This window comes from Salvelinus alpinus, chromosome 12 (genome assembly GCF_045679555.1).
Source record: "Salvelinus alpinus chromosome 12, SLU_Salpinus.1, whole genome shotgun sequence".
Taxonomy (NCBI): Eukaryota; Metazoa; Chordata; class Actinopteri; order Salmoniformes; family Salmonidae; genus Salvelinus; species Salvelinus alpinus.
The window spans coordinates 59627368-59653241 of record NC_092097.1 but is presented as its reverse complement, the minus strand read 5'-3'; the positions used below and the strand labels follow the sequence as shown (position 1 = coordinate 59653241).

At 47.7% G+C, this 25874-nt stretch overlaps 1 protein-coding gene across 1 annotated transcript in view; it reads left to right on the top strand.

Moving 5' to 3' along the window:
* Nucleotides 1-24275, top strand: part of LOC139535322 (lysine-specific demethylase phf2-like) — a 43081-nt gene extending 18806 nt beyond the window's left edge. The window contains exons 3-4 of the mRNA XM_071334626.1: nucleotides 20207-20591; nucleotides 21895-24275. Coding sequence (XP_071190727.1) covers nucleotides 20207-20591; nucleotides 21895-21983 — 474 coding nt within the window. The 3' untranslated portion in view covers nucleotides 21984-24275. The remainder of the gene's footprint in view (nucleotides 1-20206; nucleotides 20592-21894) is intronic.
* Nucleotides 24276-25874: the final 1599 nt, after the last annotated feature.

Here is a 25874-nt window from a genome sequence, read left to right as displayed (position 1 = left end):
TAGCAGATGTTAATGCGAGTGTAGCGAAATGCTTGTGCTTCTAGTTCCGACAATGCAGTAATAACCAACAGTAATCTAACCTAACAATTCCACAACTACTACCTTACACACACACAAGTGTAAAGGGATAAAGAATATGTACATAAAGATATATGAATGAGTGGTGGTACAGAACGGCATGGCAGATGCAGTAGATGGTATAGAGTACGGTATATACATATGAGATGAGTACTGTAGGGTATGTAAACATAAAGTGGCATAGTTTAAAGTGGCTAGTGGTACATGTATTACATAAAGATGGCAAGATGCAGTAGATGATATAGAGTACAGTATATACATATGAGATGGGTAATGTAGGGTATGTAAACATTATATTAAGTGGCATTGTTTAAAGTGGCTAGTGGTACATTTTTACATAATTTCCATCAATTCCCATTTTTAAAGTGGCTGGAGTTGAGTCAGTATGTTGGCAGCGGCCGCTAAATGTTAGTGGTGGCTGTTTAACAGTCTGATGGCCTTGAGATAGAAGCTGTTTTTCAGTCTCTCGGTCCCTGCTTTGATGCACCTGTACTGACCTCGCCTTCTGGATGATAGCGGGGTGAACAGGCAGTGGCTTGGGTGGTTGTTGTCCTTGATGATCTTTATGGCCTTCCTGTGACATCGGGTGGTGTAGGTGTCCTGGAGGGCAGGTAGTTTGCCCCTGGTGATGCGTTCTGCAGACCTCACTACCCTCTGGAGAGCCTTACGGTTGTGGGCGGAGCAGTTGCCGTACCAGGCGGTGATACAGCCCGACAGGATGCTCTCGATTGTGCATCTGTAGAAGTTTGTGAGTGCTTTTGGTGACAAGCCGAATTTCTTCAGCCTCCTGAGGTTGAAGAGGCGCTGCTGCGCCTTCTTCACAACGCTGTCTGTGTGGGTGGACCAATTCAGTTTGTCCGTGATGTGTACACCGAGGAACTTAAAACTTTCCACCTTCTCCACTACTGACCCGTCGATGTGGATAGGGGGGTGCTCCCTCTGCTGTTTCCTGAAGTCCACAATCATCTCCTTTGTTTTGTTGACGTTGAGTGTGAGGTTATTTTCCTGACACCACACTCCGAGGGCCCTCACCTCCTCCCTGTAGGCCGTCTCGTCGTTGTTGGTAATCAAGCCTACCACTGTAGTGTCATCCGCAAACTTGATGATTGAGTTGGAGGCGTGCATGGCCACGCAGTCGTGGGTGAACAGGGAGTACAGGAGAGGGCTCAGAACGCACCCTTGTGGGGCCCCAGTGTTGAGGATCAGCGGGGTGGAGATGTTGTTACCTACCCTCACCACCTGGGGGCGGCCCGTCAGGAAGTCCAGGACCCAGTTGCACAGGGCGGGGTCGAGACCCAGGGTCTCGAGCTTGATGACGAGTTTGGAGGGTACTATGGTGTTAGTTGTTTCTCTCTAGTTGTTTCTCCTCAGGGTTATGTCCCTCTAGTTGTCTCTCCTCAGGGTTATGTCCCTCTAGTTGTCTCTCCTCAGGGTTATGTCCCTCTAGTTGTCTCTCCTCAGGGTTATGTCCCTCTAGTTGTCTCTCCTCAGGGTTATGTCCCTCTAGTTGTCTCTCCTCAGGGTTATGGCCCTCTAGTTGTCTCCTCAGGGTTATGTCCCTCTAGTTGTCTCTCCTAAGGGTTATGTCCCTCTAGTTGTCTCTCCTCAGGGTTATGTCCCTCTAGTTGTCTCTCCTCAGGGTTATGTCCCTCTAGTTGTCTCTCCTCAGGGTTATGTCCCTCTAGTTGTCTCTCCTCAGGGTTATGTCCCTCTAGTTGTCTCTCCTCAGGGTTATGTCCCTCTAGTTGTCTCTCCTCAGGGTTATGTCCCTCTAGTTGTCTCTCCTCCGGGTTATGTCCCTCTAGTTGTCTCTCCTCAGGGTTATGTCCCTCTAGTTGTCTCTCCTCAGGGTTATGTCCCTCTAGTTGTCTCTCCTCAGGGTTATGTCCCTCTAGTTGTCTCTCCTCAGGGTTATGTCTCTCTAGTTGTCTCTCCTCGGGGTTATGTCCCTCTAGTTGTCTCTCCTCAGGGTTATGTCCCTCTAGTTGTCTCTCCTCAGGGTCAGGGTTATGTTCCTCTAGTTGTCTCTCCTCAGGGTTATGGTCCTCTAGTTGTCTCTCCTCAGGGTTATGTCCCTCTAGTTGTCTCTCCTCAGGGTTATGTCCCTCTAGTTGTCTCTCCTAAGGGTTATGTCCCTCTAGTTGTCTCTCCTCAGGGTTATGTCCCTCTAGTTGTCTCTCCTCAGGGTTATGTCCCTTTAGTTGTCTCTCCTCAGGGTTATGTCCCTCTAGTTGTCTCTCCTCAGGGTTATGTCCCTCTAGTTGTCTCTCCTCAGGGTTATGTCCCTCTAGTTGTCTCTCCTCAGGGTTATGTCCCTCTAGTTGTCTCTCCTCAGGGTTATGTCCCTCTAGTTGTCTCTCCTCAGGGTTATGTCCCTCTAGTTGTCTCTCCTCAGGGTTATGTCCCTCTAGTCGTCTCTCCTCAGGGTCAGGGTTATGTCCCTCTAGTTGTTTCTCCTCAGGGCTATGTCCCTCTAGTTGTCTCTCCTCAGGGTTATGTCCCTCTAGTTGTCTCTCCTCAGGGTTATGTCCCTCTAGTTGTCTCTCCTCAGGGTTATGTCCCTCTAGTTGTCTCTCCTCAGGGTCAGGGTTATGTTCCTCTAGTTGTCTCTCCTCAGGGTTATGGTCCTCTAGTTGTCTCTCCTCAGGGTTATGTCCCTCTAGTTGTCTCTCCTCAGGGTTATGTCCCTCTAGTTGTCTCTCCTCAGGGTTATGTCCCTCTAGTTGTCTCTCCTCAGGGTTATGTCCCTCTAGTTGTCTCTCCTCAGGGTTATGTCCCTCTAGTTGTCTCTCCTCAGGGTTATGTCCCTCTAGTTGTCTCTCCTCAGGGTTATGTCCCTCTAGTTGTCTCTCCTCAGGGTTATGTCCCTCTAGTTGTCTCTCCTCAGGGTTATGTCCCTCTAGTTGTCTCTCCTCAGGGTTATGTCCCTCTAGTTGTCTCTCCTCAGGGTTATGTCCCTCTAGTTGTCTCTCCTCAGGGTTATGTCCCTCTAGTTGTCTCTCCTCAGGGTTATGTCCCTCTAGTTGTCTCTCCTCAGGGTTATGTCTCTCTAGTTGTCTCTCCTCGGGGTTATGTCCCTCTAGTTGTCTCTCCTCGGGGTTATGTCCCTCTAGTTGTCTCTCCTCAGGGTCAGGGTTATGTCTCTCTAGTTGTCTCTCCTCAGGGTCAGGGTTATGTCCCTCTAGTTGTCTCTCCTCAGGGTTATGTCCCTCTAGTTGTCTCTCCTCAGGGTTATGTCCCTCTAGTTGTCTCTCCTCAGGGTTATGTCTCTCTAGTTGTTTCTCCTCAGGGTTATGTCCCTCTAGTTGTCTCTCCTCAGGGTTATGTCCCTCTAGTTGTCTCTCCTCAGGGTTATGTCCCTCTAGTTGTCTCTCCTCAGGGCTATGTCCCTCTAGGTGTCTCTCCTCAGGGTTATGTCCCTCTAGTTGTCTCTCCTCAGGGTTATGTCCCTCTAGTTGTCTCTCCTCAGGGTTATGTCCCTCTAGTTGTCTCTCCTCAGGGTTATGTCCCTCTAGTTGTCTCTCCTCAGGGTTATGTCCCTCTAGTTGTCTCTCCTAGGGTTATGTCCCTCTAGTTGTCTCTCCTCAGGGTTATGTCTCTCTAGTTGTCTCTCCTCGGGGTTATGTCCCTCTAGTTGTCTCTCCTCGGGGTTATGTCCCTCTAGTTGTCTCTCCTCAGGGTCAGGGTTATGTCTCTCTAGTTGTCTCTCCTCAGGGTCAGGGTTATGTCCCTCTAGTTGTCTCTCCTCAGGGTTATGTCCCTCTAGTTGTCTCTCCTCAGGGTTATGTCCCTCTAGTTGTCTCTCCTCAGGGTTATGTCTCTCTAGTTGTTTCTCCTCAGGGTTATGTCCCTCTAGTTGTCTCTCCTCAGGGTTATGTCCCTCTAGTTGTCTCTCCTCAGGGTTATGTCCCTCTAGTTGTCTCTCCTCAGGGCTATGTCCCTCTAGGTGTCTCTCCTCAGGGTTATGTCCCTCTAGTTGTCTCTCCTCAGGGTTATGTCCCTCTAGTTGTCTCTCCTCAGGGTTATGTCCCTCTAGTTGTCTCTCCTCAGGGTTATGTCCCTCTAGTTGTCTCTCCTCAGGGTTATGTCCCTCTAGTTGTCTCTCCTAGGGTTATGTCCCTCTAGTTGTCTCTCCTCAGGGTTATGTCCCTCTAGTTGTCTCTCCTCAGGGTTATGTCCCTCTAGTTGTCTCTCCTCAGGGTTATGTCCCTCTAGTTGTCTCTCCTCAGGGTTATGTCCCTCTAGTTGTCTCTCCTCAGGGTTATGTCCCTTTAGTTGTCTCTCCTCAGGGTTATGTCCCTCTAGTTGTCTCTCCTCAGGGTTATGTCCCTCTAGTTGTCTCTCCTCAGGGTTATGTCCCTCTAGTTGTCTCTCCTCAGGGTTATGTCCCTCTAGTTGTCTCTCCTCAGGGCTATGTCCCTCTAGTTGTCTCTCCTCAGGGTTATGTCCCTCTAGTTGTCTCTCCTCAGGGTTATGTCCCTCTAGTTGTCTCTCCTCAGGGTTATGTCCCTCTAGTTGTCTCTCCTCAGGGTTATGTCCCTCTAGTTGTCTCTCCTCGGGGTTATGTCCCTCTAGTTGTCTCTCCTCAGGGTCAGGGTTATGGCTCTCTAGTTGTCTCTCCTCAGGGTCAGGGTTATGTCCCTCTAGTTGTCTCTCCTCAGGGTTATGTCCCTCTAGTTGTCTCTCCTCAGGGTTATGTCCCTCTAGTTGTTTCTCCTCAGGGTTATGTCCCTCTAGTTGTCTCTCCTCAGGGTTATGTCTCTCTAGTTGTTTCTCCTCAGGGTTATGTCCCTCTAGTTGTCTCTCCTCAGGGTTATGTCCCTCTAGTTGTTTCTCCTCAGGGTTATGTCCCTCTAGTTGTCTCTCCTCAGGGTTATGTCCCTCTAGTTGTTTCTCCTCAGGGTTATGTCCCTCTAGTTGTCTCTCCTCAGGGTTATGTCCCTCTAGTTGTCTCTCCTCAGGGTTATGTCCCTCTAGTTGTCTCTCCTCGGGGTTATGTCCCTCTAGTTGTCTCTCCTCAGGGTTATGTCCCTCTAGTTGTCTCTCCTCAGGGTCAGGGTTATGTCTCTCTAGTTGTCTCTCCTCAGGGTCAGGGTTATGTCCCTCTAGTTGTCTCTCCTCAGGGTTATGTCCCTCTAGTTGTCTCTCCTCAGGGTTATGTCCCTCTAGTTGTCTCTCCTCAGGGTTATGTCTCTCTAGTTGTCTCTCCTCAGGGTTATGTCCCTCTAGTTGTCTCTCCTCAGGGTTATGTCCCTCTAGTTGTTTCTCCTCAGGGTTATGTCCCTCTAGTTGTTTCTCCTCAGGGTTATGTCCCTCTAGTTGTCTCTCCTCAGGGTTATGTCCCTCTAGTTGTCTCTCCTCAGGGTTATGTCCCTCTAGTTGTCTCTCCTCAGGGTCAGGGTTATGTTCCTCTAGTTGTCTCTCCTCAGGGTTATGTCCCTCTAGTTGTTTCTCCTCAGGGTTATGTCCCTCTAGTTGTTTCTCCTCAGGGTTATGTCCCTCTAGTTGTTTCTCCTCAGGGTTATGTCCCTCTAGTTGTCTCTCCTCGGGGTTATGTCCCTTTAGTTGTCTCTCCTCAGGGTTATGTCCCTCTAGTTGTCTCTCCTCAGGGTTATGTCCCTCTAGTTGTCTCTCCTCAGGGTTATGTCCCTCTAGTTGTCTCTCCTCAGGGTTATGTCCCTCTAGTTGTCTCTCCTAGGGTTATGTCCCTCTAGTTGTCTCTCCTCAGGGTTATGTCCCTCTAGTTGTCTCTCCTCAGGGTTATGTCCCTCTAGTTGTCTCTCCTCGGGGTCAGGGTTATGTTCCTCTAGTTGTCTCTCCTCAGGGCTATGTCCCTCTAGTTGTCTCTCCTCAGGGTTATGTCCCTCTAGTTGTCTCTCCTCAGGGTTATGTCCCTCTAGTTGTCTCTCCTCAGGGTTATGTCCCTCTAGTTGTCTCTCCTCGGGGTTATGTCCCTCTAGTTGTCTCTCCTCAGGGTCAGGGTTATGGCTCTCTAGTTGTCTCTCCTCAGGGTCAGGGTTATGTCCCTCTAGTTGTCTCTCCTCAGGGTTATGTCCCTCTAGTTGTCTCTCCTCAGGGTTATGTCCCTCTAGTTGTTTCTCCTCAGGGTTATGTCCCTCTAGTTGTCTCTCCTCAGGGTCAGGGTTATGTCTCTCTAGTTGTCTCTCCTCAGGGTCAGGGTTATGTCCCTCTAGTCTCTCCTCAGGGTTATGTCCCTCTAGTTGTCTCTCCTCAGGGTTATGTCTCTCTAGTTGTCTCTCCTCACGGTTATGTCCCTTTAGTTGTCTCTCCTCAGGGTTATGTCCCTCTAGTTGTCTCTCCTCAGGGTTATGTCCCTCTAGTTGTCTCTCCTCAGGGTTATGTCCCTCTAGTTGTCTCTCCTCAGGGTTATGTCCCTCTAGTTGTCTCTCCTCAGGGTTATGTCCCTCTAGTTGTCTCTCCTCAGGGTTATGTCCCTCTAGTTGTCTCTCCTCAGGGTTATGTCCCTCTAGTTGTCTCTCCTCAGGGTTATGTCCCTCTAGTTGTCTCTCCTCAGGGTTATGTCCCTCTAGTTGTCTCTCCTCGGGGTTATGTCCCTCTAGTTGTCTCTCCTCAGGGTCAGGGTTATGGCTCTCTAGTTGTCTCTCCTCAGGGTCAGGGTTATGTCCCTCTAGTTGTCTCTCCTCAGGGTTATGTCCCTCTAGTTGTCTCTCCTCAGGGTTATGTCCCTCTAGTTGTTTCTCCTCAGGGTTATGTCCCTCTAGTTGTCTCTCCTCAGGGTCAGGGTTATGTCTCTCTAGTTGTCTCTCCTCAGGGTCAGGGTTATGTCCCTCTAGTTGTCTCTCCTCAGGGTTATGTCCCTCTAGTTGTCTCTCCTCAGGGTTATGTCTCTCTAGTTGTTTCTCCTCAGGGTTATGTCCCTCTAGTTGTCTCTCCTCAGGGTTATGTCCCTCTAGTTGTTTCTCCTCAGGGTTATGTCCCTCTAGTTGTCTCTCCTCAGGGTTATGTCCCTCTAGTTGTCTCTCCTCAGGGTTATGTCCCTCTAGTTGTCTCTCCTCAGGGTTATGTCCCTCTAGTTGTCTCTCCTCAGGGTTATGTCCCTCTAGTTGTCTCTCCTCGGGGTTATGTCCCTCTAGTTGTCTCTCCTCGGGGTTATGTCCCTCTAGTTGTCTCTCCTCAGGGTCAGGGTTATGTCTCTCTAGTTGTCTCTCCTCAGGGTCAGGGTTATGTCCCTCTAGTTGTCTCTCCTCAGGGTTATGTCCCTCTAGTTGTCTCTCCTCAGGGTTATGTCCCTCTAGTTGTCTCTCCTCAGGGTTATGTCTCTCTAGTTGTCTCTCCTCAGGGTTATGTCCCTCTAGTTGTCTCTCCTCAGGGTTATGTCCCTCTAGTTGTTTCTCCTCAGGGTTATGTCCCTCTAGTTGTCTCTCCTCAGGGTTATGTCCCTCTAGTTGTCTCTCCTCAGGGTTATGTCCCTCTAGTTGTCTCTCCTCAGGGTTATGTCCCTCTAGTTGTTTCTCCTCAGGGTTATGTCCCTCTAGTTGTCTCTCCTCAGGGTCAGGGTTATGTCTCTCTAGTTGTCTCTCCTCAGGGTCAGGGTTATGTCCCTCTAGTTGTCTCTCCTCAGGGTTATGTCCCTCTAGTTGTCTCTCCTCAGGGTTATGTCTCTCTAGTTGTTTCTCCTCAGGGTTATGTCCCTCTAGTTGTCTCTCCTCAGGGTTATGTCCCTCTAGTTGTTTCTCCTCAGGGTTATGTCCCTCTAGTTGTCTCTCCTCAGGGTTATGTCCCTCTAGTTGTCTCTCCTCAGGGTTATGTCCCTCTAGTTGTCTCTCCTCAGGGTTATGTCCCTCTAGTTGTCTCTCCTCAGGGTTATGTCCCTCTAGTTGTCTCTCCTCGGGGTTATGTCCCTCTAGTTGTCTCTCCTCGGGGTTATGTCCCTCTAGTTGTCTCTCCTCAGGGTCAGGGTTATGTCTCTCTAGTTGTCTCTCCTCAGGGTCAGGGTTATGTCCCTCTAGTTGTCTCTCCTCAGGGTTATGTCCCTCTAGTTGTCTCTCCTCAGGGTTATGTCCCTCTAGTTGTCTCTCCTCAGGGTTATGTCTCTCTAGTTGTCTCTCCTCAGGGTTATGTCCCTCTAGTTGTCTCTCCTCAGGGTTATGTCCCTCTAGTTGTTTCTCCTCAGGGTTATGTCCCTCTAGTTGTCTCTCCTCAGGGTTATGTCCCTCTAGTTGTCTCTCCTCAGGGTTATGTCCCTCTAGTTGTCTCTCCTCAGGGTTATGTCCCTCTAGTTGTCTCTCCTCAGGGTTATGTCCCTCTAGTTGTCTCTCCTCGGGGTTATGTCCCTCTAGTTGTCTCTCCTCAGGGTTATGTCCCTCTAGTTGTCTCTCCTCAGGGTCAGGGTTATGTCTCTCTAGTTGTCTCTCCTCAGGGTCAGGGTTATGTCCCTCTAGTTGTCTCTCCTCAGGGTTATGTCCCTCTAGTTGTCTCTCCTCAGGGTTATGTCCCTCTAGTTGTCTCTCCTCAGGGTTATGTCTCTCTAGTTGTCTCTCCTCAGGGTTATGTCCCTCTAGTTGTCTCTCCTCAGGGTTATGTCCCTCTAGTTGTTTCTCCTCAGGGTTATGTCCCTCTAGTTGTCTCTCCTCAGGGTTATGTCCCTCTAGTTGTCTCTCCTCAGGGTTATGTCCCTCTAGTTGTCTCTCCTCAGGGTCAGGGTTATGTTCCTCTAGTTGTCTCTCCTCAGGGTTATGTCCCTCTAGTTGTTTCTCCTCAGGGTTATGTCCCTCTAGTTGTTTCTCCTCAGGGTTATGTCCCTCTAGTTGTTTCTCCTCAGGGTTATGTCCCTCTAGTTGTCTCTCCTCGGGGTTATGTCCCTTTAGTTGTCTCTCCTCAGGGTTATGTCCCTCTAGTTGTCTCTCCTCAGGGTTATGTCCCTCTAGTTGTCTCTCCTCAGGGTTATGTCCCTCTAGTTGTCTCTCCTCAGGGTTATGTCCCTCTAGTTGTCTCTCCTAGGGTTATGTCCCTCTAGTTGTCTCTCCTCAGGGTTATGTCCCTCTAGTTGTCTCTCCTCAGGGTTATGTCCCTCTAGTTGTCTCTCCTCGGGGTCAGGGTTATGTTCCTCTAGTTGTCTCTCCTCAGGGCTATGTCCCTCTAGTTGTCTCTCCTCAGGGTTATGTCCCTCTAGTTGTCTCTCCTCAGGGTTATGTCCCTCTAGTTGTCTCTCCTCAGGGTTATGTCCCTCTAGTTGTCTCTCCTCGGGGTTATGTCCCTCTAGTTGTCTCTCCTCAGGGTCAGGGTTATGGCTCTCTAGTTGTCTCTCCTCAGGGTCAGGGTTATGTCCCTCTAGTTGTCTCTCCTCAGGGTTATGTCCCTCTAGTTGTCTCTCCTCAGGGTTATGTCCCTCTAGTTGTTTCTCCTCAGGGTTATGTCCCTCTAGTTGTCTCTCCTCAGGGTCAGGGTTATGTCTCTCTAGTTGTCTCTCCTCAGGGTCAGGGTTATGTCCCTCTAGTCTCTCCTCAGGGTTATGTCCCTCTAGTTGTCTCTCCTCAGGGTTATGTCTCTCTAGTTGTCTCTCCTCAGGGTTATGTCCCTTTAGTTGTCTCTCCTCAGGGTTATGTCCCTCTAGTTGTCTCTCCTCAGGGTTATGTCCCTCTAGTTGTCTCTCCTCAGGGTTATGTCCCTCTAGTTGTCTCTCCTCAGGGTTATGTCCCTCTAGTTGTCTCTCCTCAGGGCTATGTCCCTCTAGTTGTTTCTCCTCAGGGTTATGTCCCTCTAGTTGTTTCTCCTCAGGGTTATGTCCCTCTAGTTGTTTCTCCTCAGGGTTATGTCCCTCTAGTTGTCTCTCCTCGGGGTTATGTCCCTTTAGTTGTCTCTCCTCAGGGTTATGTCCCTCTAGTTGTCTCTCCTCAGGGTTATGTCCCTCTAGTTGTCTCTCCTCAGGGTTATGTCCCTCTAGTTGTCTCTCCTCAGGGTTATGTCCCTCTAGTTGTCTCTCCTAGGGTTATGTCCCTCTAGTTGTCTCTCCTCAGGGTTATGTCCCTCTAGTTGTCTCTCCTCAGGGTTATGTCCCTCTAGTTGTCTCTCCTCGGGGTCAGGGTTATGTTCCTCTAGTTGTCTCTCCTCAGGGCTATGTCCCTCTAGTTGTCTCTCCTCAGGGTTATGTCCCTCTAGTTGTCTCTCCTCAGGGTTATGTCCCTCTAGTTGTCTCTCCTCAGGGTTATGTCCCTCTAGTTGTCTCTCCTCGGGGTTATGTCCCTCTAGTTGTCTCTCCTCAGGGTCAGGGTTATGGCTCTCTAGTTGTCTCTCCTCAGGGTCAGGGTTATGTCCCTCTAGTTGTCTCTCCTCAGGGTTATGTCCCTCTAGTTGTCTCTCCTCAGGGTTATGTCCCTCTAGTTGTTTCTCCTCAGGGTTATGTCCCTCTAGTTGTCTCTCCTCAGGGTCAGGGTTATGTCTCTCTAGTTGTCTCTCCTCAGGGTCAGGGTTATGTCCCTCTAGTCTCTCCTCAGGGTTATGTCCCTCTAGTTGTCTCTCCTCAGGGTTATGTCTCTCTAGTTGTCTCTCCTCAGGGTTATGTCCCTTTAGTTGTCTCTCCTCAGGGTTATGTCCCTCTAGTTGTCTCTCCTCAGGGTTATGTCCCTCTAGTTGTCTCTCCTCAGGGTTATGTCCCTCTAGTTGTCTCTCCTCAGGGTTATGTCCCTCTAGTTGTCTCTCCTCAGGGCTATGTCCCTCTAGTTGTCTCTCCTCAGGGTTATGTCCCTCTAGTTGTCTCTCCTCAGGGTTATGTCCCTCTAGTTGTCTCTCCTCAGGGTTATGTCCCTCTAGTTGTCTCTCCTCAGGGTTATGTCCCTCTAGTTGTCTCTCCTCGGGGTTATGTCCCTCTAGTTGTCTCTCCTCAGGGTCAGGGTTATGGCTCTCTAGTTGTCTCTCCTCAGGGTCAGGGTTATGGCTCTCTAGTTGTCTCTCCTCAGGGTCAGGGTTATGTCCCTCTAGTTGTCTCTCCTCAGGGTTATGTCCCTCTAGTTGTTTCTCCTCAGGGTTATGTCCCTCTAGTTGTCTCTCCTCAGGGTCAGGGTTATGTCTCTCTAGTTGTCTCTCCTCAGGGTCAGGGTTATGTCCCTCTAGTTGTCTCTCCTCAGGGTTATGTCCCTCTAGTTGTCTCTCCTCAGGGTTATGTCTCTCTAGTTGTTTCTCCTCAGGGTTATGTCCCTCTAGTTGTCTCTCCTCAGGGTTATGTCCCTCTAGTTGTTTCTCCTCAGGGTTATGTCCCTCTAGTTGTCTCTCCTCAGGGTTATGTCCCTCTAGTTGTCTCTCCTCAGGGTTATGTCCCTCTAGTTGTCTCTCCTCAGGGTTATGTCCCTCTAGTTGTCTCTCCTCAGGGTTATGTCCCTCTAGTTGTCTCTCCTCGGGGTTATGTCCCTCTAGTTGTCTCTCCTCGGGGTTATGTCCCTCTAGTTGTCTCTCCTCAGGGTCAGGGTTATGTCTCTCTAGTTGTCTCTCCTCAGGGTCAGGGTTATGTCCCTCTAGTTGTCTCTCCTCAGGGTTATGTCCCTCTAGTTGTCTCTCCTCAGGGTTATGTCCCTCTAGTTGTCTCTCCTCAGGGTTATGTCTCTCTAGTTGTCTCTCCTCAGGGTTATGTCCCTCTAGTTGTCTCTCCTCAGGGTTATGTCCCTCTAGTTGTTTCTCCTCAGGGTTATGTCCCTCTAGTTGTCTCTCCTCAGGGTTATGTCCCTCTAGTTGTCTCTCCTCAGGGTTATGTCCCTCTAGTTGTCTCTCCTCAGGGTCAGGGTTATGTTCCTCTAGTTGTCTCTCCTCAGGGTTATGTCCCTCTAGTTGTTTCTCCTCAGGGTTATGTCCCTCTAGTTGTTTCTCCTCAGGGTTATGTCCCTCTAGTTGTTTCTCCTCAGGGTTATGTCCCTCTAGTTGTCTCTCCTCAGGGTTATGTCCCTCTAGTTGTCTCTCCTCAGGGTTATGTCCCTCTAGTTGTCTCTCCTCAGGGCTATGTCCCTCTAGGTGTCTCTCCTCAGGGTTATGTCCCTCTAGTTGTCTCTCCTCAGGGTCAGGGTTATGTCCCTCTAATCAAATCAAATCAAATTTTATTAGTCACATACACATGGTTAGCAGATGTTAATGCGAGTGTAGCGAAATGCTTGTGCTTCTAGTTCCGACAATGCAGTAATAACCAACAGTAATCTAACCTAACAATTCCACAACTACTACCTTACACACACACAAGTGTAAAGGGATAAAGAATATGTACATAAAGATATATGAATGAGTGGTGGTACAGAACGGCATGGCAGATGCAGTAGATGGTATAGAGTACGGTATATACATATGAGATGAGTACTGTAGGGTATGTAAACATAAAGTGGCATAGTTTAAAGTGGCTAGTGGTACATGTATTACATAAAGATGGCAAGATGCAGTAGATGATATAGAGTACAGTATATACATATGAGATGGGTAATGTAGGGTATGTAAACATTATATTAAGTGGCATTGTTTAAAGTGGCTAGTGGTACATTTTTACATAATTTCCATCAATTCCCATTTTTAAAGTGGCTGGAGTTGAGTCAGTATGTTGGCAGCGGCCGCTAAATGTTAGTGGTGGCTGTTTAACAGTCTGATGGCCTTGAGATAGAAGCTGTTTTTCAGTCTCTCGGTCCCTGCTTTGATGCACCTGTACTGACCTCGCCTTCTGGATGATAGCGGGGTGAACAGGCAGTGGCTTGGGTGGTTGTTGTCCTTGATGATCTTTATGGCCTTCCTGTGACATCGGGTGGTGTAGGTGTCCTGGAGGGCAGGTAGTTTGCCCCTGGTGATGCGTTCTGCAGACCTCACTACCCTCTGGAGAGCCTTACGGTTGTGGGCGGAGCAGTTGCCGTACCAGGCGGTGATACAGCCCGACAGGATGCTCTCGATTGTGCATCTGTAGAAGTTTGTGAGTGCTTTTGGTGACAAGCCGAATTTCTTCAGCCTCCTGAGGTTGAAGAGGCGCTGCTGCGCCTTCTTCACAACGCTGTCTGTGTGGGTGGACCAATTCAGTTTGTCCGTGATGTGTACACCGAGGAACTTAAAACTTTCCACCTTCTCCACTACTGACCCGTCGATGTGGATAGGGGGGTGCTCCCTCTGCTGTTTCCTGAAGTCCACAATCATCTCCTTTGTTTTGTTGACGTTGAGTGTGAGGTTATTTTCCTGACACCACACTCCGAGGGCCCTCACCTCCTCCCTGTAGGCCGTCTCGTCGTTGTTGGTAATCAAGCCTACCACTGTAGTGTCATCCGCAAACTTGATGATTGAGTTGGAGGCGTGCATGGCCACGCAGTCGTGGGTGAACAGGGAGTACAGGAGAGGGCTCAGAACGCACCCTTGTGGGGCCCCAGTGTTGAGGATCAGCGGGGTGGAGATGTTGTTACCTACCCTCACCACCTGGGGGCGGCCCGTCAGGAAGTCCAGGACCCAGTTGCACAGGGCGGGGTCGAGACCCAGGGTCTCGAGCTTGATGACGAGTTTGGAGGGTACTATGGTGTTAGTTGTTTCTCTCTAGTTGTTTCTCCTCAGGGTTATGTCCCTCTAGTTGTCTCTCCTCAGGGTTATGTCCCTCTAGTTGTCTCTCCTCAGGGTTATGTCCCTCTAGTTGTCTCTCCTCAGGGTTATGTCCCTCTAGTTGTCTCTCCTCAGGGTTATGTCCCTCTAGTTGTCTCTCCTCAGGGTTATGTCCCTCTAGTTGTCTCTCCTCAGGGTTATGTCCCTCTAGTTGTCTCTCCTCAGGGTTATGTCCCTCTAGTTGTCTCTCCTCAGGGTTATGTCCCTCTAGTTGTCTCTCCTCCGGGTTATGTCCCTCTAGTTGTCTCTCCTCAGGGTTATGTCCCTCTAGTTGTCTCTCCTCAGGGTTATGTCCCTCTAGTTGTTTCTCCTCAGGGTTATGTCCCTCTAGTTGTCTCTCCTCAGGGTTATGTCCCTCTAGTTGTCTCTCCTCAGGGTTATGTCCCTCTAGTTGTCTCTCCTCAGGGTCAGGGTTATGTTCCTCTAGGTGTCTCTCCTCAGGGTTATGTCCCTCTAGTTGTCTCTCCTCAGGGTCAGGGTTATGTCCCTCTAATCAAATCAAATCAAATTTTATTAGTCACATACACATGGTTAGCAGATGTTAATGCGAGTGTAGCGAAATGCTTGTGCTTCTAGTTCCGACAATGCAGTAATAACCAACAGTAATCTAACCTAACAATTCCACAACTACTACCTTACACACACACAAGTGTAAAGGGATAAAGAATATGTACATAAAGATATATGAATGAGTGGTGGTACAGAACGGCATGGCAGATGCAGTAGATGGTATAGAGTACGGTATATACATATGAGATGAGTACTGTAGGGTATGTAAACATAAAGTGGCATAGTTTAAAGTGGCTAGTGGTACATGTATTACATAAAGATGGCAAGATGCAGTAGATGATATAGAGTACAGTATATACATATGAGATGGGTAATGTAGGGTATGTAAACATTATATTAAGTGGCATTGTTTAAAGTGGCTAGTGGTACATTTTTACATAATTTCCATCAATTCCCATTTTTAAAGTGGCTGGAGTTGAGTCAGTATGTTGGCAGCGGCCGCTAAATGTTAGTGGTGGCTGTTTAACAGTCTGATGGCCTTGAGATAGAAGCTGTTTTTCAGTCTCTCGGTCCCTGCTTTGATGCACCTGTACTGACCTCGCCTTCTGGATGATAGCGGGGTGAACAGGCAGTGGCTTGGGTGGTTGTTGTCCTTGATGATCTTTATGGCCTTCCTGTGACATCGGGTGGTGTAGGTGTCCTGGAGGGCAGGTAGTTTGCCCCTGGTGATGCGTTCTGCAGACCTCACTACCCTCTGGAGAGCCTTACGGTTGTGGGCGGAGCAGTTGCCGTACCAGGCGGTGATACAGCCCGACAGGATGCTCTCGATTGTGCATCTGTAGAAGTTTGTGAGTGCTTTTGGTGACAAGCCGAATTTCTTCAGCCTCCTGAGGTTGAAGAGGCGCTGCTGCGCCTTCTTCACAACGCTGTCTGTGTGGGTGGACCAATTCAGTTTGTCCGTGATGTGTACACCGAGGAACTTAAAACTTTCCACCTTCTCCACTACTGACCCGTCGATGTGGATAGGGGGGTGCTCCCTCTGCTGTTTCCTGAAGTCCACAATCATCTCCTTTGTTTTGTTGACGTTGAGTGTGAGGTTATTTTCCTGACACCACACTCCGAGGGCCCTCACCTCCTCCCTGTAGGCCGTCTCGTCGTTGTTGGTAATCAAGCCTACCACTGTAGTGTCATCCGCAAACTTGATGATTGAGTTGGAGGCGTGCATGGCCACGCAGTCGTGGGTGAACAGGGAGTACAGGAGAGGGCTCAGAACGCACCCTTGTGGGGCCCCAGTGTTGAGGATCAGCGGGGTGGAGATGTTGTTACCTACCCTCACCACCTGGGGGCGGCCCGTCAGGAAGTCCAGGACCCAGTTGCACAGGGCGGGGTCGAGACCCAGGGTCTCGAGCTTGATGACGAGTTTGGAGGGTACTATGGTGTTAGTTGTTTCTCTCTAGTTGTTTCTCCTCAGGGTTATGTCCCTCTAGTTGTCTCTCCTCAGGGTTATGTCCCTCTAGTTGTCTCTCCTCAGGGTTATGTCCCTCTAGTTGTCTCTCCTCAGGGTTATGTCCCTCTAGTTGTCTCTCCTCAGGGTTATGTCCCTCTAGTTGTCTCTCCTCAGGGTTATGGCCCTCTAGTTGTCTCCTCAGGGTTATGTCCCTCTAGTTGTCTCTCCTAAGGGTTATGTCCCTCTAGTTGTCTCTCCTCAGGGTTATGTCCCTCTAGTTGTCTCTCCTCAGGGTTATGTCCCTCTAGTTGTCTCTCCTCAGGGTTATGTCCCTCTAGTTGTCTCTCCTCAGGGTTATGTCCCTCTAGTTGTCTCTCCTCAGGGTTATGTCCCTCTAGTTGTCTCTCCTCAGGGTTATGTCCCTCTAGTTGTCTCTCCTCCGGGTTATGTCCCTCTAGTTGTCTCTCCTCAGGGTTATGTCCCTCTAGTTGTCTCTCCTCAGGGTTATGTCCCTCTAGTTGTCTCTCCTCAGGGTTATGTCCCTCTAGTTGTCTCTCCTCAGGGTTATGTCTCTCTAGTTGTCTCTCCTCGGGGTTATGTCCCTCTAGTTGTCTCTCCTCGGGGTTATGTCCCTCTAGTTGTCTCTCCTCAGGGTCAGGGTTATGTCTCTCTAGTTGTCTCTCCTCAGGGTCAGGGTTATGTCCCTCTAGTTGTCTCTCCTCAGGGTTATGTCCCTCTAGCTGTCTCTCCTCAGGGTTATGTCCCTCTAGTTGTCTCTCCTCAGGGTCATGTCCCTCTAGTTGTCTCTCCTCAGGGCTATGTCCCTCTAGTTGTCTCTCCTCAGGGTTATGTCCCTCTAGTTGTCTCTCCTCAGGGTTATGTCCCTCTAGTTGTCTCTCCTCAGGGTTATGTCCCTCTAGTTGTCTCTCCTCAGGGTCAGGGTTATGTCCCTCTAGTTGTCTCTCCTCAGGGTTATGTCCCTCTAGTTGTCTCTCCTCAGGGTTATGTCCCTCTAGTTGTCTCTCCTCAGGGTTATGTCCCTCTAGTTGTCTCTCCTCAGGGTTATGTCCCTCTAGTTGTCTCTTCTCAGGGTTATGTTCCTCTAGTTGTCTCTCCTCAGGGTTATGTCCCTCTAGTTGTCTCTCCTCAGGGTCAGGGTTATGTTCCTCTAGTTGTCTCTCCTCAGGGTTATGTCCCTCTAGTTGTCTCTCCTCAGGGTTATGTCCCTCTAGTTGTCTCTCCTCAGGGTTATGTCCCTCTAGTTGTCTCTCCTCAGGGTTATGTCCCTCTAGTTGTCTCTCCTCAGGGTTATGTCCATCTAGTTGTCTCTCCTCAGGGTTATGTCCCTCTAGTTGTCTCTCCTCAGGGTTATGTCCCTCTAGTTGTCTCTCCTCAGGGTTATGTCCCTCTAGTTGTTTCTCCTCAGGGTTATGTCCCTCTAGTTGTCTCTCCTCAGGGTCAGGGTTATGTCCCTCAAGTTGTCTCTCCTCAGGGTTATGTTCCTCTAGTTGTCTCTCCTCAGGGTTATGTCCATCTAGTTGTCTCTCCTCAGGGTTATGTCCCTCTAGTTGTCTCTCCTCAGGGTCAGGGTTATGTCCCTCTAGTTGTCTCTCCTCAGGGTTATGTCCCTCTAGTTGTCTCTCCTCAGGGTTATATCCCTCTAGTTGTCTCTCCTCAGGGTTATGTCCCTCTAGTTGTCTCTCCTCAGGGTTATGTCCCTCTAGTTGTCTCTCCTCAGGGTTATGTCCCTCTAGTTGTCTCTCCTCAGGGTTATGTCCCTCTAGTTGTCTGTCCTCAGGGTTATGGTCCTCTAGTTGTCTCTCCTCAGGGTTATGTTCCTCTAGTTGTCTCTCCTCAGGGTTATGTCCCTCTAGTTGTCTCTCCTCTGGGTTATGTCCCTCTAGTTGTCTCTCCTCGGGGTTATGTTCCTCTAGTTGTCTCTCCTCAGGGTTATGTCCCTCTAGTTGTCTCTCCTCAGGGTTATGTCCCTCTAGTTGTCTCTCCTCAGGGTCATGTCCCTCTAGTTGTCTCTCCTCAGGGCTATGTCCCTCTAGTTGTCTCTCCTCAGGGTTATGTCCCTCTAGTTGTCTCTCCTCAGGGTTATGTCCCTCTAGTTGTCTCTCCTCAGGGTTATGTCCCTCTAGTTGTCTCTCCTCAGGGTCAGGGTTATGTTCCTCTAGTTGTCTCTCCTCAGGGTTATGTCCCTCTAGTTGTTTCTCCTCAGGGTTATGTCCCTCTAGTTGTTTCTCCTCAGGGTTATGTCCCTCTAGTTGTCTCTCCTCAGGGTTATGTCCCTCTAGTTGTCTCTCCTCAGGGTTATGTCCCTCTAGTTGTCTCTCCTCAGGGCTATGTCCCTCTAGGTGTCTCTCCTCAGGGTTATGTCCCTCTAGTTGTCTCTCCTCAGGGTCAGGGTTATGTCCCTCTAGTTGTTTCTCCTCAGGGTTATGTCCCTCTAGTTGTCTCTCCTCAGGGTTATGTCCCTCTAGTTGTCTCTCCTCAGGGTTATGTCCCTCTAGTTGTCTCTCCTCAGGGTTATGTCCCTCTAGTTGTCTCTCCTCAGGGTTATGGCCCTCTAGTTGTCTCTCCTCAGGGTTATGGCCCTCTAGTTGTCTCCTCAGGGTTATGTCCCTCTAGTTGTCTCTCCTAAGGGTTATGTCCCTCTAGTTGTCTCTCCTCAGGGTTATGTCCCTCTAGTTGTCTCTCCTCAGGGTTATGTCCCTCTAGTTGTCTCTCCTCAGGGTTATGTCCCTCTAGTTGTCTCTCCTCAGGGTTATGTCCCTCTAGTTGTCTCTCCTCAGGGTTATGTCCCTCTAGTTGTCTCTCCTCAGGGTTATGTCCCTCTAGTTGTCTCTCCTCATGGTTATGTCCCTCTAGTTGTCTCTCCTCAGGGTTATGTCCCTCTAGTTGTCTCTCCTCAGGGTTATGTCCCTCTAGTTGTCTCTCCTCAGGGTTATGTCCCTCTAGTTGTTTCTCCTCAAGGTTATGTCCCTCTAGTTGTCTCTCCTCAGGGTTATGTCCCTCTAGTTGTCTCTCCTCAGGGTTATGTCCCTCTAGTTGTCTCTCCTCAGGGTTATGTCCCTCTAGTTGTCTCTCCTCAGGGTTATGTCCCTCTAGTTGTCTCTCCTCAGGGTTATGTCCCTCTAGTTGTCTCTCCTCAGGGTTATGTCCCTCTAGTTGTCTCTCCTCAGGGTTATGTCCCTCTAGTTGTCTCTCCTCAGGGTTATGTCCCTCTAGTTGTCTCTCCTCAGGGTCAGGGTTATGTTCCTCTAGTTGTTTCTCCTCAGGGTTATGTCCCTCTAGTTGTCTCTCCTCAGGGTTATGTTCCTCTAGTTGTCTCTCCTCAGGGTTATGTCCCTCTAGTTGTCTCTCCTCAGGGTTATGTCCCTCTAGTTGTCTCTCCTCAGGGTTATGTCCCTCTAGTTGTCTCTCCTCAGGGTTATGTCCCTCTAGTTGTCTCTCCTCAGGGTTATGTCCCTCTAGTTGTCTCTCCTCAGGGTTATGTCCATCTAGTTGTCTCTCCTCAGGGTTATGTCCCTCTAGTTGTCTCTCCTCAGGGTTATGTCCCTCTAGTTGTCTCTCCTCAGGGTTATGTCCCTCTAGTTGTTTCTCCTCAGGGTTATGTCCCTCTAGTTGTCTCTCCTCAGGGTTATGTCCCTCAAGTTGTCTCTCCTCAGGGTTATGTCCCTCTAGTTGTCTCTCCTCAGGGCTATGTCCCTCTAGTTGTCTCTCGTCAGGGTTATGTTCCTCTAGTTGTCTCTCCTCAGGGTTATGTCCCTCTAGTTGTCTCTCCTCAGGGTCAGGGTTATGTTCCTCTAGTTGTCTCTCCTCAGGGTTATGTCCCTCTAGTTGTCTCTCCTCAGGGTTATGTCCCTCTAGTTGTCTCTCCTCAGGGTTATGTCCCTCAAGTTGTCTCTCCTCAGGGTTATGTCCCTCTAGTTGTCTCTCCTCAGGGTTATGTCCCTCTAGTTGTCTCTCCTCAGGGCTATGTCCCTCTAGTTGTCACTCCTCAGGGTTATGTCCCTCTAGTTGTCTCTCCTCAGGGTTATGTCCCTCTAGTTGTCTCTCCTCAGGGTTATGTCCCTCTAGTTGTTTCTCCTCAGGGTTATGTCCCTCTAGTTGTCTCTCCTCAGGGTTATGTCCCTCTAGTTGTCTCTCCTCAGGGTTATGTCCCTCTAGTTGTCTCTCCTCAGGGTTATGTCCCTCTAGTTGTCTCTCCTCAGGGTTATGTCCCTCTAGTTGTCTCTCCTCAGGGTTATGTCCCTCTAGTTGTCTCTCCTCAGGGTTATGTCCCTCTAGTTGTTTCTCCTCAGGGTTATGTCCCTCTAGTTGTCTCTCCTCAGGGTTATGTCCCTCTAGTTGTCTCTCCTCAGGGTTATGTCCCTCTAGTTGTCTCTCCTCAGGGTCAGGGTTATGTCCCTCTAGTTGTCTCTCCTCAGGGTTATGTCCCTCTAGTTGTCTCTCCTCAGGGTTATGTTCCTCTAGTTGTCTCTCCTCAGGGTTATGTCCCTCTAGTTGTCTCTCCTCAGGGTTATGTCCCTCTAGTTGTCTCACCTCAGGGTTCGGGGGTTCTGTGTTAATATTTGTTTCTCCCAGAAGGAGCAGCAGAAGACCAACAAAAAGCAGAAGAGCACAAAAAAGAAGCCTCCTGCTGCCGTGAGGGAGGAGGAGGAAGAGGAGGAGCCAGTGAGGAAGCTGAGCAGGGACAGCAGTACTCCAGAACCAGACGCGGGCCGGGACTCCGAGCCAGGTCAGACCGACCATGAATACTCCTCTGGGGCAGGAGGGAAGCATGCTGGGGGGCCCCAACCCATGGCCCCTGGAGTCTTCCTTACACAGAGACGACCCTCCACATTTTCATCATCTCACAACAATAACAACAACAACACGGCCAAGGGGGAGCGAGGGGCCGGAGCAGGAGGAGCAGCAGGCGGAGCAGGAGGAGCAGGCGGAGCAGGAAAGGGTGACGCAAAGGGCGAAGGTAAGTGATTTCATCCACAGGGAAATACCACACATGCATTCTGTTGGTTGGTAAAGTTCAGTTAAGAGCCTTTCAAGTAATTTACGCCTCACCGCTAACAAGACTAACTGTTGCTTTCAATTGATACCAAATGGTCCTTCTAGCCGGATAGACCGGGGACGATTCACCTATATACACTGGTGCACCTACTATATACACTGGTGCCTCTACAATATACACTGGTGCCCCTACTATATACACTGGTGCCCCTACTATATACACTGGTGCCCCTACTATATACACTGGTGCCCCTACTATATACACTAGTGCCCCTACTATATACACTGGTGCACCTACTATATACACTGGTGCCTCTACAATATACACTGGTGCCCCTACTATATACACTGGTGCCCCTACTATATACACTGGTGCCCCTACTATATACACTGGTGCCCCTACTATATACACTAGTGCCCCTACTATATACACTAGTGCCCCTACTATATACACTAGTGCCCCTATTATATACACTGGTGCCCCTTTTACATACACTGGTGCCCCTATTATATACACTGGCGCCCCTATTATATATCCTGGTGCCCCTATTACATACACAGGTGCCCCTAATACGTACAATGGTGCCCCTATTATATACACTGGTGCCCCTACTATATACACTAGTGCCCCTATTACATACACTGGTGCCCCTATTATATATCCTGGTGCCCCTATTATATACACTGGTGCCCCTATTATATACACTGGTGCCCCTACTATATACACTGGTGCCCCTATTATATACACTGGTGCCCCTATTATATACACTGGCGCCCCTATTATATATCCTGGTGCCCCTATTACATACATAGGTGCCCCTAATACGTACAATGGTGCCCCTATTATATACACTGGTGCCCCTACTATATACACTAGTGCCCCTATTACATACACTGGTGCCCCTATTATATATCCTGGTGCCCCTATTATATACACTGGTGCCCCTTTTACATACACTGGTGCCCCTATTATATACACTGGTGCCCCTATTATATACACTGGTGCCTCTACAATATACACTGGTGCCCCTATTATATACACTGGTGCCCCTATTATATACACTGGTGCCCCTACTATATACACTAGTGCCCCTATTATATACACTGGTGCCCCTATTATATACACTGGTGCCCCTTACTATATTTATACTTGTGCCCTCATTTTTCACATCCACATTGTACTAATCAATCTAAGAGATAGTCACTGCTGAATTCCTGATTTATTTTTCAAAGATTTCTGCTTTTTGCCTCTTTGTGCCCCTCAGCGAAGCGGCTCAAGAAAGGCATGGCGACGGCCAAACAGAGACTAGGAAAGATCCTCAAGATCCACCGCAACGGGAAGCTCCTCCTGTAACAGGAAGTGACTCGCTGAGGAGCATTGCCATTGGCTCCTGCAGTACTCTTAGCCTATGAACTGGCCCCTGTCTCCATCTCCTTTCCTTTGATTGGTGCTGGGCTAACAGACAGACTGAAACAGTCAACATTGGTTTTGCCTTTTACTTAAAAGTGTACAGAATAATTGCTAGAAATATTTTTTAAGAAAAATATGTCATTTTACTACAGTCAGTTTGCGTTAAACTAGGGCTTGCAGCCTAAACGACAACCTATTCCCTTTGTAGTGCCCTGGTCACCAATAAGGCCCTGGTCAAAAGTAGTGCGCTATAAACGGAACAGGCTGACGTTTGGGACGCCGCCAGGAAGTACATTGGGACGCAGCCAGGAAGTACATTGCAGTCCAGGACCCTGAAAGTATCCCCTACATGTATTCAGGTGGATGACACTTATGGGGGGGGGGGGGGGGTTAAAAGGTAGTTTATAGACAATTCATTCCTACTATTTGGATGTGGCTTATCATTAACCTTCCAATATTGTTTAAGAATTTAGGGAATAATTGTTGCTTTCTGTCCTCCCCAGACCAGACTTAGCCTGAAATACAGTCTGTTTGTGCTAACATTCCACCCCCAGACATGTTAGGAGTAGTAGTGACAAGGAGTGGAATGTTAGCACCAACACACTGTATTTCTCCACGCTAGAGACCCAGACCTTCACTAGATACATTCACCTCCACGCTATTCCTTTGTTTGCTAAGCACTATCAGTTCCGATATATTTATTGTTCTAATATACTGTTTCATGTCATAGACGGGGAGCGGAAACGCCAAAAAGGCACTTAATAAAACAACGAAGGGATTTTCAGAGTCAATATGATGATGGTTCCAGTGTTCAACCGGATGTCTCTGGTAGTTTGAACGGTTTGTTAAAAAAGAAACACAACCAGGAAATGGGGTCTTTCTTGGGACGAATGTTTTCACACCCAAACAAACATATCAACGTTATTTCACAATGTGCCATTACTTCCGTTTGAAGATTATCTTAAGATAGATATTGTGATTATAGAGCGTATGAATTAGCTACTTAAAGACTGTCAACAAATAACCAAATGTGTATTATTGTTCTAAATTAGCACATACAGTATATTACCACAGCTGACAGTCACAGTAAATTATCCTTAAAGGGATATAATGTGGTATTATTGTCATGCATTATTTAATAAGGGTTTATTTGGTATTTCAATATCAATATTCCATAATCTAACAATGACTGTATTGCTACTCAATTGAAACTCTCTATCCCAAATGGTACCCTATATAGTGCACTACTTTAGACCAGGGCCCTATTCCCTATGTAGTGGCCAACGTTTGACCAGGGCCCTATTCCCTATATAGTGCACTACTTTAGACCAGGGCCCTATTCCCTATATAGTGCATTACTTTAGACCAGAGCCCTATTCCCTATGTAGTGGCCAACGTTTGACCAGGGCCCTATTCCCTATATAGTGCACTACTTTAGACCAGGGCCCTATTCCCTATATAGTGCACTACTTTAGACCAGGGCCCTATTCCCTATATAGTGCACTACTTTAGACCAGGGCCCTATTCCCTATGTAGTGGCCAACGTTTGACCAGGGCCCTATTCCCTATATAGTGCACTACTTTAGACCAGGGCCCTATTCCCTATATAGTGCACTACTTTACACCAGGGCCCTATTCCCTATGTAGTGGCCAACGTTTGACCAGGGCCCTATTCCCTATATAGTGCACTACTTTAGACCAGGGCCCTATTCCCTATATAGTGCACTACTTTACACCAGGGCCCTATTCCCTATATAGTGACCAACGTTTGACCAGGGCCCTTATCTAACTCACTAAAGGAGGATATTGAAACACTAATCATGGGCTCTTGAAGATGCTGTAAATCCCACGTGTTCTATAATGATAGGCCTCATCCAGCTCTCTCACTGTGGCTACATGGGGATACTTTCACTTCTCTGTTGGCTTTAAGGCAGCAGCCTTCATCACTGAAATATGCATCGTTCCTATGGCTTGTTATTCACAGTACAGTATGTAGAATGTAGCTTGTACATAGCCTTTTACAGGAATACTTTTTGTATCCTTTTCCTTAATACTTCATTATTATACATTTCTACTAGTTTTTTATTATAAACAAAATATATGTGAATATATAGACGTTAGTCTTTTTGATTTGATTAGACACATGTTCGTTTTCTGTTTGTTTTTAACCATTGTTTACTTGTTATTAGACTGTGTTGCCTGGAAAACAACTGAAGAACAAAATAACATGAATTGTCGTATGGCCTTACATTTCTACATACACACAGCTACATTACATTACTACATACACACAGCTACATTACATTACTACATACACACAGCTACATTACATTACTACACACAGCTACATTACATTTCTACATACACACAGCTACATTACATTACTACATACACACAGCTACATTACATTACTACATACACACAGCTACATTACATTACTACATACACACAGCTACATTACATTACTACACACAGCTACATTACATTTCTACATACACACAGCTACATTACATTACTACATACACACAGCTACATTACATTACTACATACACACAGCTACATTACATTACTACATACACACAGCTACATTACATTACTACACACAGCTACATTACATTTCTACATACACACAACTACATTACATTACTACATACACACAGCTACATTACATTACTACACACAGCTACATTACATTTCTACATACACACAGCTACATTACATTACTACATACACACAGCTACATTACATTACTACATACACACAGCTACATTACATTACTACATACACACAGCTACATTACATTACTACATACACACAGCTACATTACATTACTACATACACACAGCTACATTACATTACTACACACAGCTACATTACATTTCTACATACACACAGCTACATTACATTACTACATACACACAGCTACATTACATTACTACACACAGCTACATTACATTACTACATACACACAGCTACATTACATTACTACATACACACAGCTACATTACATTACTACATACATACAGCTACATTACATTACTACATACACACAGCTACATTACATTACTACACACAGCTACATTACATTTCTACATACACACAGCTACATTACATTACTACATACACACAGCTACATTACATTACTACACACACACAGCTACATTACATTACTACATACACACAGCTACATTACATTACTACATACACACAGCTACATTACATTACTACATACACACAGCTACATTACATTACTACACACACACAGCTACATTACATTACTACATACACACAGCTACATTACATTTCTACATACACACAGCTACATTACATTACTACATACACACAGCTACATTACATTACTACATACACACAGCTACATTACATTACTACATACATACAGCTACATTACATTACTACATACACACAGCTACATTACATTACTACACACAGCTACATTACATTACTACATACACACAGCTACATTACATTACTACACACAGCTACATTACATTACTACATACACACAGCTACATTACATTACTACATACACACAGCTACATTACATTACTACACACACACAGCTACATTACATTACTACACACAGCTACATTACATTACTACATACACACAGCTACATTACATTACTACATACACACAGCTACATTACATTACTACACACAGCTACATTACATTACTACACACAGCTACATTACATTACTACATACACACAGCTACATTACATTACTACATACACACAGCTACATTACATTACTACACACACACAGCTACATTACATTACTACACACAGCTACATTACATTACTACATACACACA